The sequence below is a fragment of the Staurois parvus genome, unplaced genomic scaffold (assembly GCF_062004578.1).
Source record: "Staurois parvus isolate SC_StPar_1 unplaced genomic scaffold, SC_StPar_1.0 ptg000034l, whole genome shotgun sequence".
In the NCBI taxonomy this organism is placed as follows: domain Eukaryota; kingdom Metazoa; phylum Chordata; class Amphibia; order Anura; family Ranidae; genus Staurois; species Staurois parvus.
Genome location: NW_028317830.1, coordinates 3421002 through 3439964, shown reverse-complemented (window position 1 = coordinate 3439964; position 18963 = coordinate 3421002). Strand labels below are relative to the sequence as shown.

At 39.9% G+C, this 18963-nt stretch overlaps 1 protein-coding gene across 1 annotated transcript in view; it reads right to left on the bottom strand.

Moving 5' to 3' along the window:
- Positions 1-18963, bottom strand: part of LOC149470711 (uromodulin-like) — a 100064-nt gene that overhangs the window by 14697 nt on the left and 66404 nt on the right. Inside the window, exons 10-12 of the mRNA XM_089661634.1 lie at positions 8610-9437; positions 8358-8471; positions 4602-4804 (exon numbers count right to left, since the gene is read on the bottom strand). Of these exons, the coding sequence (XP_089517760.1) occupies positions 4602-4804; positions 8358-8471; positions 8610-9437 (1145 nt within the window). The remainder of the gene's footprint in view (positions 1-4601; positions 4805-8357; positions 8472-8609; positions 9438-18963) is intronic.

Here is an 18963-nt window from a genome sequence, read left to right as displayed (position 1 = left end):
TCGCCATAGACCGCACACACAGAATACCAAAACCGTTGTTCCTACCAGCCGCAGTACCCAAAGACACCCTAGCACGTATACACTTCTACCACGTGAAGGAGAAAATAATGATAGCTGCTAGAAACCCTACCTCAATTCCAGCATCCCAAGTGAATATTAAATTATTCGCTGACCTATCCAAAGCTACACTCTTCAACCGCAAGAATCTTGTCACCATAACAAAAGCACTGCGGAACCATGGAATCGCCTACCAATGGGGTTTCCCCATGAAGCTTACTATCAAACACCAAGGAAGGCTCTATACGATCAAAACCCTGGAAGCAGGCATCGAACTCCTTAAAACATGTAACATCATACCAGTGGACTCTCACCAATCCACCTTTACTCGTCCAAAACAAATGGAAGCAGAATGGTCATGAACAGACAAACCTCTACATCACTAAACACCCAGCAAACTGGGCACCACTTCACAAACTGCTAAAGGCAGACGGCCCCTATCCGAACATTTCCAAACACCAAGTTTTTCTTCAGCATGACATCTTTCATGAGTCATGCATGTTCAAATCTCCCCGTTACACAGTAGCAAAATGTGCTACACAGGTTACTTGTGTTTTCTACAAGTTCTTTTTACCCCTCTCCCCTCCTCGCACCACCAGTCGCTCAAGTCAACTCCTCTTCTCTCAAAAGCCTGCACCACAAGCTGAAACACCCTCCTCAAACCAGCGACCAAATCAAGCTCACTACTCCTTCCCTATGGACTTTTTCATCACAGACAAGTGGACTTTACAGCATGTCACCTCCTCCAAGATCGGCACCATAACATGGTCAGATCACACTCCAATTTCCATTACTCTCGGCCACAATCAACATTCTGCAATCCCTCGAATATGGAGATTGAACTCGATCCTACTGAAAAATCCAGACCACAAGAAACACATATTGTACGCACACAATATGTTCTTTGAAATGAATGAGACACCTGATATCTCTATATCTATACTATGGTCCACTTACAAGGCATACATCAGAGGTATTCTTATACAACTAAATTCTCACATTACCTTACAAAGAAACTAACAAATTGATGAACTCCTCATCTCAATTAAAACAAAAGAAGAACTAAACAAAAAATTCCCAAACCCCTCAATTTCTGCTTCCCTCACCACAGACAGAAACAAACTCAGAACCATCCTGCTATATAAATAGAACCTTAACCTCCAAAAAAGGAAAACGAAATTTTACTCCCTGAGCAACAAAACCAATTCTCTATTAACCAAAATGATTAAACAACGACGCCTAAAATCCCCACATACCGTAACCACAAACCCACAAGAAATAGCTAATGCTTTTGCGAGTTATAATCAACATCTATACAATCTTAAAAACGATCCTGACCCTATGCAACCAACACTTACATCCATACAACAATTCCTACACACAACCAAACTTCCCCAACTCTCCCCATCTCAACTTGAAGCTATATCTACTCTGATATCTCCCAAAGAAATAGAAATAACCATCAAAACACTCCCTCTTAACAAATCTCCAGGAAACGACGGATATACCAACAAATTTAGGGGCAACAATTAGGCTGCCCCTAACCTATCGCCCTACCTGACCAAACTCTTTAACCATGCCGCCACCACCGGTATATTCCCTAAAGACATGCTACAGTCCATAATAACAACAATACCAAAACCTGGCAAAGACCTGCAACTAGTCCAAATTTATAGACCAATTTCCCTACTCAACACAGATATAAAACTTTTTGCAAAAATTATAGCTCGCAGACTACTCCTCTATCTTCCTACCTTAATACATCCAGACCAAGTAGGATTCATACCAGGCCGCCAAGCACCCGACGCCACCAGAAGACTTATATCTCTTCTTCGCCATTTAGAACACACCAAACAACCCTCATTACTCTTATCCTTAGACACGGAAAAAGCATTTGACCGAATACATTGGCTATTTATGCGATTGACCCTACAGAAATTTGGTATTACAGGATGAATGTTAACAGCCATCCTATCATTATACTCCCACCCCTCAGCCAGGGTACTAACAGATGGAGCACTATCAGACCCCTTCAATATCACCAATGGTACTAGACAAGGCTGTCAACTGTCTCCCATAATATTTGCATTGCTCATTGAACCCTTAGCTTCTAAACTGAGAGACGACCCGACATTCACTGGCATCAAACACCTTAACACAGAGCACAAAAGTAGTCTGTTTGCAGACGCTATCATATTGATGGTTACCAAGCCAACAAGATCCCTCAAAATGATACGCACTCACCTCCAACAGTACTCGACGGTCTCTTATTATAAACTTAACGAACCCAAATCTTCAATCCTAAATCTCCATACACCACACCAAACCCAGATATGACTTGTCAAACAATTCCCCTTCTCCTGGGAAAAAAACAATATCCCCTATGTAGGAATTAGACTCACCGCAACAACAGACCAACTATACACCTCAAATCACAAAATACTACTCAAAACTATCCCCCCAGTAATTGCCACCTTTCGCACCTCAAAACTTTCCAAATTGGGCTGAGTTGCGACATTGAAAATGTACATCCTACCCAAAATTTTATATAATTTTCGCACACTTCCCATACCAATCCCTAACACCTTTTTCTACAAATTACAATCATTTCTTGCCAGATTCTTATAGAACTCTAAAAAACCTAGATGTACCACCAATTTCTTAATACGCCCAACTTCCAAAGAAGGCACAGGCCTCCCACATCTAAAATCCTACTATAATGCTACTCTTCCTGACCAAATATATTTTTGGTGCAACCCAACCAGAGAAAAAATCTAGTCTACAATGGAAACCTTGCCCTTTCTTCCACTAAAACCCCAAAATGTACTCCTAATTCAATCAACATCACAAACAAACTACCAGCTAAAACACTCATGTATCCAAGCCGCTCTTCAAGCCTGGTACGATCTTCTGACCACTGAATACACAGATCCCAAACAAATCCCTACCCCAATTGACATACTACATTCTATTACACCCTCTTTGGAACTATCTCAATGGGAAAAATGAAATATACATCATATAACAGACCTCTATATAGACCACAACCTACACTCATTTCAGAATCTCCAAACCAAATTAAAATCTCCCTACCACTGGATATTTTACCTACTTAAGAATCGCCCACTGCATGTAAACAAAAAATATACCTCATACCACAAAGATTCCAAATTCCGCCTATTATTTTTTTACCAAAACACAATACCCAGGTAAAGGCATTTCCACTTTCTACACGTACATAACGAACCTACAATTCACTCTAAAATCTACCTCCCTATCCAACTGGGAAAAAACCCTTTCAGAAACAATTACGACACAGACATGGAACAAAGCATTTAACACCACTTAAAAATCCTCCCGATATAGTTCGCACTGGGAATCATACTTAAAAATCCTCCACCAATGGTACCTAACCCCTGCCAAACTAGCCATTTACTACCCAAAACACTGCTCCTCTTGCTGGTGACAATGCGGAGACATAGTATCAACACTACACATACTATGGTCCTGTAAATCAATCAAATCCTTTTGGAACAGTGTCTTCCAAATAATCTCTGAAATATCCAAAACATTGATAACCCCAATCCCTTCACTCCCGCTTTTACACATTGGGACTGAAAAATTCCCCTATAATTCCCATACTGTCATTGTCTACACACTTTTTGCAGCCAAAATCAATATAATCAGATTATGGAACACCACCACTGCTCCTTCCCTCAAGTCACTAATTACAGATCTTAATTTCCAATGTGACATGGAAAAAAGATCCGCCTTTAACAACTCCACCCAACACAAATTTAAATCCCAATGGACTAGCTAGTTACAAAATCCTAACTGCTCGGTACAATTCTGATATTCTACATACAATTGAATTACTTGTTAATTTTAGACGGGTACTCCTTTTCCACCCCATTACATTTACCCCCCCACTCTCCTCCCTATCCCACCTTGTTCAATACCCCTTCACCACTTCATACACCTCACCAAGTTTCAGTGTATATCCAAGACTACCTCTGATTTTAATGCCTTAAACCCCAATATTAACCCCAGCCAATTGGTGGGGTAATTGTGTAATACTATGTTGTATAAATATATGTTCTACTGAATCAAATATTCTGACTTTGTTCTGTTCTTGAAAATCTTTCAATAAAAACTATTGAAACATAAAACATTTACATAAAAGTAGCATACCCATTCATGTACTTAGTGTGAATAGTAACAGGTCCATTCCATGTCCTCATGTCACTTCTCAAAGTACATTGATAAAGAAGTCCAGTGAAAAAAAAACATTTTTATGAACTGACTTCTGTATGAATGATCTGTACATTGAACACAACTTATTGAATGCACTTAGAGAAGGTGATATACAGATGCGGTGATGACTATGTTTTCATTCCAAAACTGGACATTTGTTTATAAAGATCAAATGCCCATTCACTGGTGACGGGGAGCGAGAAGACTTGGATCAAACAAATGGGGACAATGGTGATGCAAACATTTCATGAACCCAACATCAGATAACATGGCAGTGGACATCTACGTACCCCAATGGATCCCCCACAACTACCATCTGATGGCCGTGTGATGAGAATGATGTAACTTTTATCACTTCTTTCAATGATTCCTCCACAGGAATTGTCTCTCAGATGAAAGGCTGATGTGTTATATCCCAGCTGCTCCAGGAGACATTTGCTGAATCTCACTTCTATATTCTCCAGGCCACAGGTGACTTTTGGTTTACGGTCCTCTATATAGGTAGAGAGAAAAAATGTATTGATATATATTATCAGTGTAATATAAACTATTCTGTATATTAAATATAATATAATATAATACAAGATCTACTTTGTTATCAAACTAACTCATCTGCTTCACTCACAAAGAATTACTTAAAGCATAAGTTCACCTCTGGGGACGTTACATGTTCCAACCCATGTTCCAACCGTTTTTAGGGTGTAACATGTTACATGTTCCCATTCTCCCTAATCCACTGCATCCCTGTGACAGCAATCTAGGGGTCTTCTCCTTGCATTTGCTGTCACCATTTGAAAAAAAAAAAAAAATAAATTCAGGTGCATGGGGCTCCGCCCACCAAGCTGCTTCATTCATTCACAGAGTTCTGTGAATGGAAGAACTACAACTACTGTCAGCCTCTGAGGCTGATGGCTTGTAGTCCTCAGTGAACTATGCGGCAGCTGGTGAGCACTCTAGGTAGTTCATTGATCCTTCCTGTCATTCAGGAACAGTCTGCCCGTATGATGTATGAGCAGACAGTATAGTGGGAGAGTCTGCAGGATCCAGGCATTGCACCCACAATCTGATCATCACGGGTGCAATGCCTTTCAGGCTGAAATGTTAAAGAATAATAAATTCACTTTTTTAACCTACAAAAAGACGTGCATTTGCCTATATTTTAATTTTTTTTTACAAAGGTGAATGTATCCTTTAAGTGTGTTGGCTGCATTTAATAAATGAGTGAATGGAGGGTTGGGATTGTATCAGTTTAAAAAGACCCTTTGACTGTACACTGAAGAGGGGGGTAGAAATGTATTAGCTACCCTATTCCAGCAGGAAAGTAACATGTGGAACACCTTTTTGCACATCAATCATGTCCTCCTAGGATACCAGTACTGCAAAGAATAATGGTCTCCATTAACACAAAAACTGATTTTTAAAGGGGGGAGGGGTGGACATTTTATATGGATATTTCTTCCAGAAGAACCGTCTTAGACCTGAAGACATACAGACAGTGCTATTCAGCCATGGCCATAGAATCCGGTATCTTTGGGTAGAGGGGACATGCACATTCCCAATTTTTAATTCATAACTCTATCAATCTGAAAAATGGAAAAATCAAGTTCTTGGATTAATCTGAACCTGGTAACAATGCTGCTAGAGTGCAGGCAGAGGACATGGAAGAACATTTATTATACTTCAAATTGGACTCAACACCCTGGATTTATGGGGGATCTGTTCAAGCCACCACTAAGCTCCGACCCCTCTTAGTGATATGCCCCACCCCTTATTATTCAAGTTTAAAATGACACAGCCTTTATTGGCCACTAAGGATTTGGCATTGAGAAGAAGAATGGCTGGGGGAGTGGCTTAGAAAGCGAGGACATGAATTAGTGCAGATTTGGACAGAAAGCAATGTTCTCAGTACAGCCTGAACCTGGAATCTAATGGGCTCACCAAAGACACAGAAACTGATATGAAGAAAGGAGATGGAACTTTAACAATATTAGACCATTATAAGTCAGAATATGTTTATTTCAAAACAGCATTTTTAAAATTATTTGTCAAAATCAGGAAGTGTGTCTAATCATCCTACCAAAGACACCAGACTAGTACAGGCTACTATGTAGTTTTCTTCCATAATCTGTTCAATTCTTTCCTAGCTTGCTAATCACACATATCAGAGATGATGACTTCCCTCCTCCAAAGCAGACAAACCGCAATCTCCCTCCACAGTAGGGATTACTCCCAGCATTCTAAGGCACTACAAAGGAAGAGCCACCCACATACAGTAATATAGCCACAAAGTGAAAGCCTATGAAGTGTAGTATTTTACTAGAAGAGGGCAGTGAAGTTCACTTTAAATAAAAAATAACCAATATCACACAATATTCAATTCAGCAGTGATAAAACCACAATAGTTTTGCTCCAATAGCGATCAAACAATTCCTATCCTGGGCTAACTGTATTTTTTACATTAAAAATAAATGTTGATAAAATAATTTGAACTATTTGTTTTAAATCTCTCCAGCAGAGTATGGAGAGGTCCAGCGAGTCCCAACTGGGGTTCGGGGGAAGTTTCCCTTTAACCTGTTCCCGCTGATGTGGCACATATATGCGTCCCTATGCAAACACTTCTCTGTGTTGAGAACGCGCTTCCAGCACAGGCACTGGCGGGGACCAGAAAGCTCCCAATGCATGCTAGTAATCAGGACCTTTCCAATCATGTGACAGCCAACCACAGTGGTCACATGACCAAAATTCCCACCTACATCTCCCGGCATTTTAAAGTTATTAAAGGGCCAGGAGGTGGCAGCAGAAAGGGGTTAAAAGAATGCAATGACTCCAAATAAAAGAGCTTTAAAGGAGTCATGTGACCTGATGAAGGGGCCCAGCCTGAAACATGCAGTCACTACATCTACCTGGCAATTTTCTTTATTGTCTATTTACCAGAGGTCCAGATTCCCTATTGGAGTAGTTGGTTCAGAGTTCCAGGTTGGAGACATCTCCGCCTATTGATGCCCACATAGCAGCGTTCCTCTGGAATAGTTCCGCCAGGTTCTTACATCACATCTGCTCCCGGCAATCATCACTTCTGGTGTGACGGCCCGAGTATGAGAACTTTGGAGGTCGCCGGCTTCCATGCTCTCTGAGTTACTCCCATTGTCATCACCAGGAATGTTCCCTTCTTTTGACATACACCGGGCACTGGAGCCACCCACACATGCAGCCATGGAATACCCACATGTGCCTTATCCTCCATGGACTATACTGGTGATATGTGGACATTCAATTATGACGTTATGGATTATATTGATATTATTGAATTCAATTGTTTTCATGTTACACCTGACTCTTCTTGACTCTTCTTGACTCTTCTTGAACTTTCCTATATGGACCACATTTCACTCATTGCAATATATAGGACTCTGGCGCTCCTTTAAAGCTCTTTTGTTTCTTTTCCCATACATGTACATAAGGACAGTGAGCAGCCTTGTCCCAGCCAATCCTTGTCTCTTCCTAAACAGGTTTTTTTTGGCAGTGATTGAGCCCCCCTACTCTGTGTTTTCCAATGACTACAAATAGGCTACTTTTAAAATAAGAAAGGCCTGCACAGACTCCTTGGAAGAAATCTAGGAACCAAAAGGTGAAAGAAACCCTCCCTCCATAGAAACTAGAATCCAAATAGCTTTATTGCCAAGAACAATGAACAAATCTGCTTTGGGGTACAGGTTGCTCCCCATGAGTCAGGGAGTAGGAGGAAAAATCAGTGCCCTGTCTTATTCACATTTTCTGAAGAAAACTGGTGGATATTTTTTCCAGCAGCCAATACTTTGCTACCAGAATGATTTTTCTTAGCTTTGATTCTCCACCAATTTCTCCTTAGAAAACCTGAATTAGACAGAATCCCGATATTTCATCTTATGCAGCTTCTGCAGCCCTGAAGAAGAGGGAGCAGCCTGACACCAAAGCACATTGGCCTGCAAAAGACCACCACAAAGGAAAATATCCCCAATGACTCTCCGGGAAGATTTCCTAATGAATCCTCATGTTTTATAACCTACCTGTTAGATTTCCTTGTTGTATTCCATATTGACAGTAACAGCCAGGAACTCCGTCCACAATTCTACATTCCTCATCCGGAGCGCAGTCCACCCCTGAGCAGCTATATTTGGATTCTGGAAGAGAAGGAACACAAAGAAGGTTTTATAAACTGAAAGAAAAGACAGCACATAAGAATTATACATACTGTATATATATATATAATTGTACACAAGAAGACAACACACTGAATGATGCTTTGTGTCAGTACTTACCTGTACAATAGGCGAAGCTGCAGCTCGGTGTACTCTGTAGTTTATACACATAAAATCCTCCCGGACACATTTTCACAGAAATATTATAGGGCTGTGTACAGCATCCATCATACCAGTTGGAACAAGCTGTACGATTCACAATGATATCACTGTCTGTAGGGTGGGAGCCGTTCATCCAAATGGGGATATATGTCCCACAGCTGGATTGTGGTACGCAGTGCTCAGGGATTTGCTGGTCATATTCTCCTTTAAACCGATACCAGCCAGACAGGCCATAGTCACAATGATACCAATAATACCAGTAATCCCAGTAATTATCATATGTATTAGAAGTACTGCGCCAGGGATCATTCAGTACGGTGTGGTTGGAGCAAGGGTCAATACAGGAATAGGATCCAATGTACTTAATGCAGTCTTCATTAGAGTGACATGGAGTTCCTTGTTGGCATTCATTGATCTCACAGTGCTTTCCATCTCCATAATATCCATAGGGACAAGTACAGGTATAGGATCCATAATAATTTGTACATATAGCTACTGGATCACAGTCCTTCCGAGATCTGTCCGCACACTCATCAATATCAACACAGCCAAATTCTTTTTTATACTCAAATCCGGAGTAACAGTCACAGGTGTAAGATCCGGCAGTGTTCACACAGGAACCACTACCATAATGATCACAATTCTGGGTGTAATAATCCTGACATTCATCTATATCAGTACAAGATGTTCCATCTCCAGCGAATCCCTCTTTACATGTGCACTCCCCGTATCCTCCAAATTCTGAACAAGTGGCATCTGGGTGGCAGTCAGAATCAGAACAAGTTCCTAAAATGAGAAAAAAGTTATAATTCTAAATCCACAGTTGATCAACAGGAGGGCAAAAAAAACCCAGCAAAGCATGATACAATTTGCTCCTGCAGGGGAAAAAAAACCTTCCTGATTCCCCGAGAGGCAATCGGATATTCCCTGGATCCACTTTACCTATAAATGTTATATCCAGTTACAGTGGGGCAAAAAAGTATTTAGTCAGCCACCAATTGTGCAAGTTCTCCCACTTACAAAGATGAGAGAGGCCTGTAATTGGCATCATAGGGAGACCTCAACTATGAGAGACAAAATGAGAAAACAAATCCAGACAATCACATCGGCTGATCTGGAAAGAATTTATTTGCAAATTATGGTGGAAAATAAGTATTTGGTGAATATCAAAAGTTCATGTCAATACTTTGTTATATATCCTTTGTTGGCAATGACAGAGGTCAGACGTTTCCTGTAGGTCTTCACAAGGTTGGCACACACTGTTGCTGGTATGTTGGCCCATCCTCCATGCAGATCTCCTCTAGAGCAGTGATGTTTTGGGGCTGCCGCTGGGCAACACGGACTTTCAACTCCCTCCAAAGGTTTTCTATGGGGTTGAGATCTGGAGACTGGCTAGGCCACTCCAGGACCTTGAAATGCTTCTTACGAAGCCACTCCTTCGTTGCCCGGGCGGTAATTTTTTGATCATTGGTTGGAAGACCCAGCCACGTTTCATCTTCAATGCCTTTGCTGATGAAAGGTTTGCACTCAAAATCTCACGATACATGGCCCCATTCATTCTGTCCTGTACATGGATCAGTCGTCCTGGTCCCTTTGCGGAGAAATAGCCCCAAAGCATGATGTTGCCACCCCCATGCTTCACAGTAGGTATGGTGTTCTTTGGATGCAACTCAGCATTCTCTCTCCTCCAAACACGACGTGTTGTGTTTCTACCATATAGTTCTATTTTGGTTTCATCTGACCATATGACATTCTCCCAATCCTCTTCTGGATCATCCAAATGCTCTTTAGCAAACTTCAGACGGGCCCGGACATGTACTGGCTTAAGCAGGGGGACACGTCTGGCACTGCAGGATCTGATTCCCTGGCGGTGTAGTGTGTTACTGATGGTAGCCTTTGTTACGTTGGTCCCAGCTCTCTGCAGGTCATTCACTAGGTCCCCCCGTGTGGTCCTGAATTTTTGCTCACCGTTCTTGTGATCATTTTGACCCCACGGGGTGAGATCTTGCGTGGAGCCCCAGATCGAGGGAGATTATCAGTGGTCTTGTATGTCTTCCATTTTCTAATTTTTGCTCCCACAGTTGATTTGTTCACACCAAGCTGCTTGCCTAATGCAGATTCAGTCTTCCCAGCCTGGTGCAGGTCTACAATTTTGTTTCAGGTGTCCTTCAACAGCTCCTTGGTCTATGGTCCTTCACCATAGTGGAGTTTGGAGTGTGACTGTTTAAGGTTGTGGACAGGTGTCTTTTATACTGATAACAAGTTCAAACAGGTGCCATTGATACAGGTAATGAGTGCAGGACAGAGGAGCCTCTTAAAGAAGAAGGTCCAGGTCTGTGAGAGACAGAAATTTTGCTTGTTTGTAGGTGACCAAATACTTATTTTCCACCATAATTTGCAAATAAATTCTTTCCAGATCAGCCGATGTGATTGTCTGGATTTGTTTTCTCATTTTGTCTCTCATAGTTGAGGTCTCCCTATGATGCCAATTACAGGCCTCTCTCATCTTTGTAAGTGGGAGAACTTGTACAATTGGTGGCTGACTAAATACTTTTTTACCCCACTGTATATTCTGTGTATCCAAGAAAGAATCCAGGACTTTCCTACAGCAATCCACTGAACTGGCCACAACCAACTCTGGAGGGAGTCTATTCCACATTCTCACAGCTCTTACTGTGAAGAAACCTTTCCGTGTTTGGAGATTACATTTCTTTTCCTCCAGACGCACAGAGCGCCCCCTTGTCCTCTGTGATGACCTTAAAGTGAATCCCTCTACACGGAATTCACTATATGGACCACTGATGTATTATACATGGAGATCACATCCCCCCTTATGTATTATACATGGAGATCATATCCCCTTATGTATTATACATGGAGATCATATCCCCCCTTATGTATTATACATGGAGATCATATCCCCCCTTATGTATTATACATGGAGATCATACCCCCCCTTATGTATTATACATGGAGATCATATCCCCCCTTATGTATTATACATGGAGATCATATCCCCCCTTATGTATTATACATGGAGATCATATCCCCCTTATGTATTATACATGGAGATCATATCCCCCCCCCTTATGTATTATACATGGAGATCATATCCCCCCCCCCCTTATGTATTATACATGGAGATCATATCCCCTCTTATGTATTATACATGGAGATCATATCCCCCCCCCCTTATGTATTATACATGGAGATCATATCCCCCCCCCCTTATGTATTATACTTGGAGATCATATCCCCTCTTATGTATTATATATGGAGATCATATCCTCCCTTATGTATTATACATGGAGATCATATCCCCCGTATGTATTATACATGGAGATCATATCCCCCCTTATGTATTATACATGGAGATCATATCCCCCCCTTATGTATTATACATGGAGATCATATCCCACCTTATGTATTATACATGGAGATCATATCCCCCCCTTATGTATTATACATGGAGATCATATCCCACCTTATGTATTATACATGGAGATCATATCCCCCCTTATGTATTATACATGGTGATCATATCCCCCTTATGTATTATACATGGAGATCATATCCCCCCTTATGTATTATACATGGAGATCATATCCCCCCTTATGTATTATACATGGAGATCATATCCCCCCCTTATGTATTATACATGGAGATCATATCCCCCCTTATGTATTATACATGGAGATCATATCCCCCTTATGTATTATACATGGAGATCATATCCCCCCCTTATGTATTATACATGGAGATCATATCCCCCCTTATGTATTATACATGGAGATCATATCCCCCCTTATGTATTATACATGGAGATCATATTCCCCCTTATGTATTATACATGGAGATCATATCCCCCTTATGTATTATACATGGAGATCATATCCCCCTTATGTATTATACATGGAGATCATATCCCCCCCCTTATGTATTATACATGGAGATCATATCCCCCCTTATGTATTGTACATGGAGATCATATCCCCCCCTTATGTATTATACATGGAGATCATATCCCCCCCTTATGTATTATACATGGAGATCATATCCCCCCTTATGTATTATACATGGAGATCATATCCCCTCTTATGTATTATACATGGAGATCATATCCCCCCTTATGTATTATACATGGAGATCATATCCCCCCCTTATGTATTATACATGAAGATCATATCCCCCCCCCTTATGTATTATACATGGAGATCATATCCCCCCTTATGTATTATACATGGAGATCATATCCCCCCCCCCTTATGTATTATACATGGAGATCATATCCCCCCTTATGTATTATACATGGAGATCATATCCCCTCTTATGTATTATACATGGAGATCATATCCCCCCTTATGTATTATACATGGAGATCATATCCCCCCTTATGTATTATACATGGAGATCATATCTCTCCTTATGTATTATACATGGAGATCATATCCCCCCCTTATGTATTATACATGGAGATCATATTCCACCTTATGTATTATACATGGAGATCATACCCCCCCCCTTATGTATTATACATGGAGATCCTATCTCCCCTTATGTATTATACATGGAGATCATATCCCCCCTTATGTATTATACATGGAGATCATATCCCCTTATGTATTATACATGGAGATCATATCCCCCCTTATGTATTATACATGGAGATCATATCCCCCCTTATGTATTATACATGGAGATCATACCCCCCCTTATGTATTATACATGGAGATCATATCCCCCCTTATGTATTATACATGGAGATCATATCCCCCCTTATGTATTATACATGGAGATCATATCCCCCTTATGTATTATACATGGAGATCATATCCCCCCCCCTTATGTATTATACATGGAGATCATATCCCCCCCCCCCCTTATGTATTATACATGGAGATCATATCCCCTCTTATGTATTATACATGGAGATCATATCCCCCCCCCCTTATGTATTATACATGGAGATCATATCCCCCCCCCCTTATGTATTATACTTGGAGATCATATCCCCTCTTATGTATTATATATGGAGATCATATCCTCCCTTATGTATTATACATGGAGATCATATCCCCCGTATGTATTATACATGGAGATCATATCCCCCCTTATGTATTATACATGGAGATCATATCCCCCCCTTATGTATTATACATGGAGATCATATCCCACCTTATGTATTATACATGGAGATCATATCCCCCCCTTATGTATTATACATGGAGATCATATCCCACCTTATGTATTATACATGGAGATCATATCCCCCCTTATGTATTATACATGGTGATCATATCCCCCTTATGTATTATACATGGAGATCATATCCCCCCTTATGTATTATACATGGAGATCATATCCCCCCTTATGTATTATACATGGAGATCATATCCCCCCTTATGTATTATACATGGAGATCATATCCCCCCTTATGTATTATACATGGAGATCATATCCCCCTTATGTATTATACATGGAGATCATATCCCCCCCTTATGTATTATACATGGAGATCATATCCCCCCTTATGTATTATACATGGAGATCATATCCCCCCTTATGTATTATACATGGAGATCATATTCCCCCTTATGTATTATACATGGAGATCATATCCCCCTTATGTATTATACATGGAGATCATATCCCCCCTTATGTATTATACATGGAGATCATATCCCCCCCCTTATGTATTATACATGGAGATCATATCCCCCCTTATGTATTGTACATGGAGATCATATCCCCCCCTTATGTATTATACATGGAGATCATATCCCCCCTTATGTATTATACATGGAGATCATATCCCCCCTTATGTATTATACATGGAGATCATATCCCCTCTTATGTATTATACATGGAGATCATATCCCCCCTTATGTATTATACATGGAGATCATATCCCCCCCTTATGTATTATACATGAAGATCATATCCCCCCCCCTTATGTATTATACATGGAGATCATATCCCCCCCTTATGTATTATACATGGAGATCATATCCCCCCCCCCCCCTTATGTATTATACATGGAGATCATATCCCCCCTTATGTATTATACATGGAGATCATATCCCCTCTTATGTATTATACATGGAGATCATATCCCCCCTTATGTATTATACATGGAGATCATATCCCCCCTTATGTATTATACATGGAGATCATATCTCTCCTTATGTATTATACATGGAGATCATATCCCCCCCTTATGTATTATACATGGAGATCATATTCCACCTTATGTATTATACATGGAGATCATACCCCCCCCCTTATGTATTATACATGGAGATCCTATCTCCCCTTATGTATTATACATGGAGATCATATCCCCCCTTATGTATTATACATGGAGATCATATCCCCCTCATGTATTATACATGGAGTTCATATCCCCCTTATGTATTATACATGGAGATCATATCCCCCCTTATGTATTATACATGGAGATCATATCCCCCCTTATGTATTATACATGGAGATTATATCCCCCCCCCCCCTTATGTATTATACATGGAGATCATATCCCCCCTTATGTATTATACATGGAGATCATATCCCCCCTTATGTATTATACATGGAGATCATATCCCCCCTTATGTATTATATATGGAGATCATATCCCCCCCTTATGTATTATACATGGAGATCATCTCCCTATTATGTATTATACATGGAGATCATATCCCCCCTTATGTATTATACATGGAGATCATATCCCCCCTTATGTATGATACATGGAGATCATATCCCCCCTTATGTATTATACATGGAGATCATATTCCACCTTATGTATTATACATGGAGATCATACCCCCCCTTATGTATTATACATGGAGATCATATCCCCCTTATGTATTATACATGGAGATCATACCCCCCCCCCTTATATATTATACATGGAGATCATATCCCCCTTATGTATTATACATGGAGCTCATATCCCGCCCTTATGTATTATACATGGAGATCATATCCCCCCCCTTATGTATTATACATGGAGATCATAGCCCCCCTTATGTATTATACATGGAGATCATATCCTCTTATGTATTATATATGGAGATCATATCCCCCCTTATGTATTATACATGGAGATCATATCCCCCCTTATGTATTATACATAGAGATCATATCCCCCCTTATGTATTATACATGGAGATCAAATCCCCCCTTATGTATTATACATGGAGATCATTTCCTCTTATGTATTATATATGGAGATCATATCCCCCCTTATGTATTATACATGGAGATCATATCCCCCTTTATGTATTATACATAGAGATCATATCCCCCCTTATGTATTATACATGGAGATCATATCCCCCCCTTATTTATTATACATGGAGATCATATTCCACCTTATGTATTATACATGGAGATCATACCCCCCTTATGTATTATACATGGAGATCATATCCCCCCTTATGTATTATACATGGAGATCATATCCCCCCTTATGTATTATACATGGAGATCATATCCCCCTTATGTATTATACATGGAGATCATACCCCCCCTTATGTATTATACATGGAGATCATATCCCCTCTTATGTATTATATATGGAGATCATATCCCCCTTATGTATTATACATGGAGTTCATATCCCCCTTTATGTATTATACATGGAGATCATATCCCCCCTTATGTATTATACATGGAGTTCATATCCCCCCTTATGTATTATACATGCAGTTCATATCCCCCCTTATGTATTATACATGGAGATCATATCCCCCCCTTATGTATTATACATGTAGATCATATCCCCCCTTATGTATTATACATGGAGATTATATCCCCCCCTTATGTATTATACATGGTGATCATATCCCCCCTTATGTATTATACATGGAGATCATATTCCCCCTTATGTAATATACATGGAGATCATACCCCCCTTATGTATTATACATGGAGATCATATCCCCCCCCTTATGTATTATACATGGAGATCATATCCCCTCTTATGTATTATACATGGAGATCATACCCCCCCCTTATGTATTATACATGGAGATCATATCCCCTCTTATGTAATATATATGGAGATCATATCCCCCTTATGTATTATACATGGAGTTCATATCCCCCTTTATGTATTATACATGGAGATCATATCCCCCCTTATGTATTATACATGGAGTTCATATCCCCCCTTATGTATTATACATGGAGTTCATATCCCCCCTTATGTATTATACATGGAGATCATATCCCCCCCTTATGTATTATACATGGAGATCATATCCCCCCTTATGTATTATACATGGAGATTATATCCCCCCTTATGTATTATACATGGAGATCATATCCCCCCTTATGTATTATATATGGAGATCATATCCCCCCCCTTATGTATTATACATGGAGATCATCTCCCTATTATGTATTATACATGGAGATCATATCCCCCCTTATATATTATACATGGAGATCGTAGCCCCCCCTTATGTATTATACATGGAGATCATATCCCCCCTTATGTATTATACATGGAGATCATATCCCCCTTATGTATTATACATGGAGATCATATCCCCCCTTATGTATTATACATGGTGATCATATCCCCCCTTATGTATTATACATGGAGATCATATCCCCCCTTATGTATTATACATGGAGATCATATCCCCCCTTATTTATTATACATGGAGATCATATCCCCCTTATGTATTATACATGGAGCTCATATCCCCCCTTATGTATTATACATGGAGATCATATCCCCCCTTATGTATTATACATGGAGATCATATCCCCCTTATGTATTATACATGGAGCTCATATCCCCCCTTATGTATTATACATGGAGATCATTTCCCCCTTATGTATTATACATGGTGTTCATATCCCCCTTATGTATTATACATGGAGATCATATCCCTCCTTATGTATTATACATGGAGATCATATCCCCCCCTTATGTATTATACATGGTGTTCATATCCCCCTTATGTATTATACATGGAGATCATATCCCCCCTTATGTATTATACATGGTGATCATATCCCCCCTTATGTATTATACATGGAGATCATATCCCCCCTTATGTATTATACATGGAGATCATATCCCCCCTTATGTATTATACATGGAGATCATATCCCCCTTATGTATTATACATGGAGCTCATATCCCCCCTTATGTATTATACATGGAGATCATATCCCCCCTTATGTATTATACATGGAGATCATATCCCCCTTATGTATTATACATGGAGCTCATATCCCCCCTTATGTATTATACATGGAGATCATTTCCCCCTTATGTATTATACATGGTGTTCATATCCCCCTTATGTATTATACATGGAGATCATATCCCTCCTTATGTATTATACATGGAGATCATATCCCCCCTTATGTATTATACATGGAGATCATATCCCCCTTATGTATTATACATGGAGATCATATCCCCCTTATGTATTATACATGGAGATCATACCCCCCCCTTATGTATTATACATGGAGATCATATCCCCCTTATGTATTATACATGGAGCTCATATCCCCCCTTATGTATTATACATGGAGATCATATCCCCCCTTATGTATTATACATGGAGATCATATCCCCCTTATGTATTATACATGGAGCTCATATCCCCCCTTATGTATTATACATGGAGATCATTTCCCCCTTATGTATTATACATGGTGTTCATATCCCCCTTATGTATTATACATGGAGATCATATCCCTCCTTATGTATTATACATGGAGATCATATCCCCCCTTATGTATTATACATGGAGATCATATCCCCCTTATGTATTATACATGGAGATCATATCCCCCTTATGTATTATACATGGAGATCATACCCCCCCCCTTATGTATTATACATGGAGATCATATCCCCCTTATGTATTATACATGGAGCTCATACCCCCCCCCCCCTTATGTATTATACATGGAGATCATATCCCCCCCTTATGTATTATACATGATGATCATATCCCCCCTTATGTATTATACATGAAGATCATATCCCCCCTTATGTATTATACATGGAGATCATACCCCCCCCCCCTTATGTATTATACATGGAGATCATATCCCCCCTTATGTATTATACATGGAGATCATACCCCCCCTTATGTATTATACATGGAGATCATATCCCCCCCTTATGTATTATACATGGAGATCATTTCCCCTTATGTATTATACATGGAGATCATATCCCCCTTATGTATTATACATGGAGATCATTTCCCCTTATGTATTATACATGGAGATCATATCCCCCCCCCCTTATGTATTATACACGGAGATCATATCC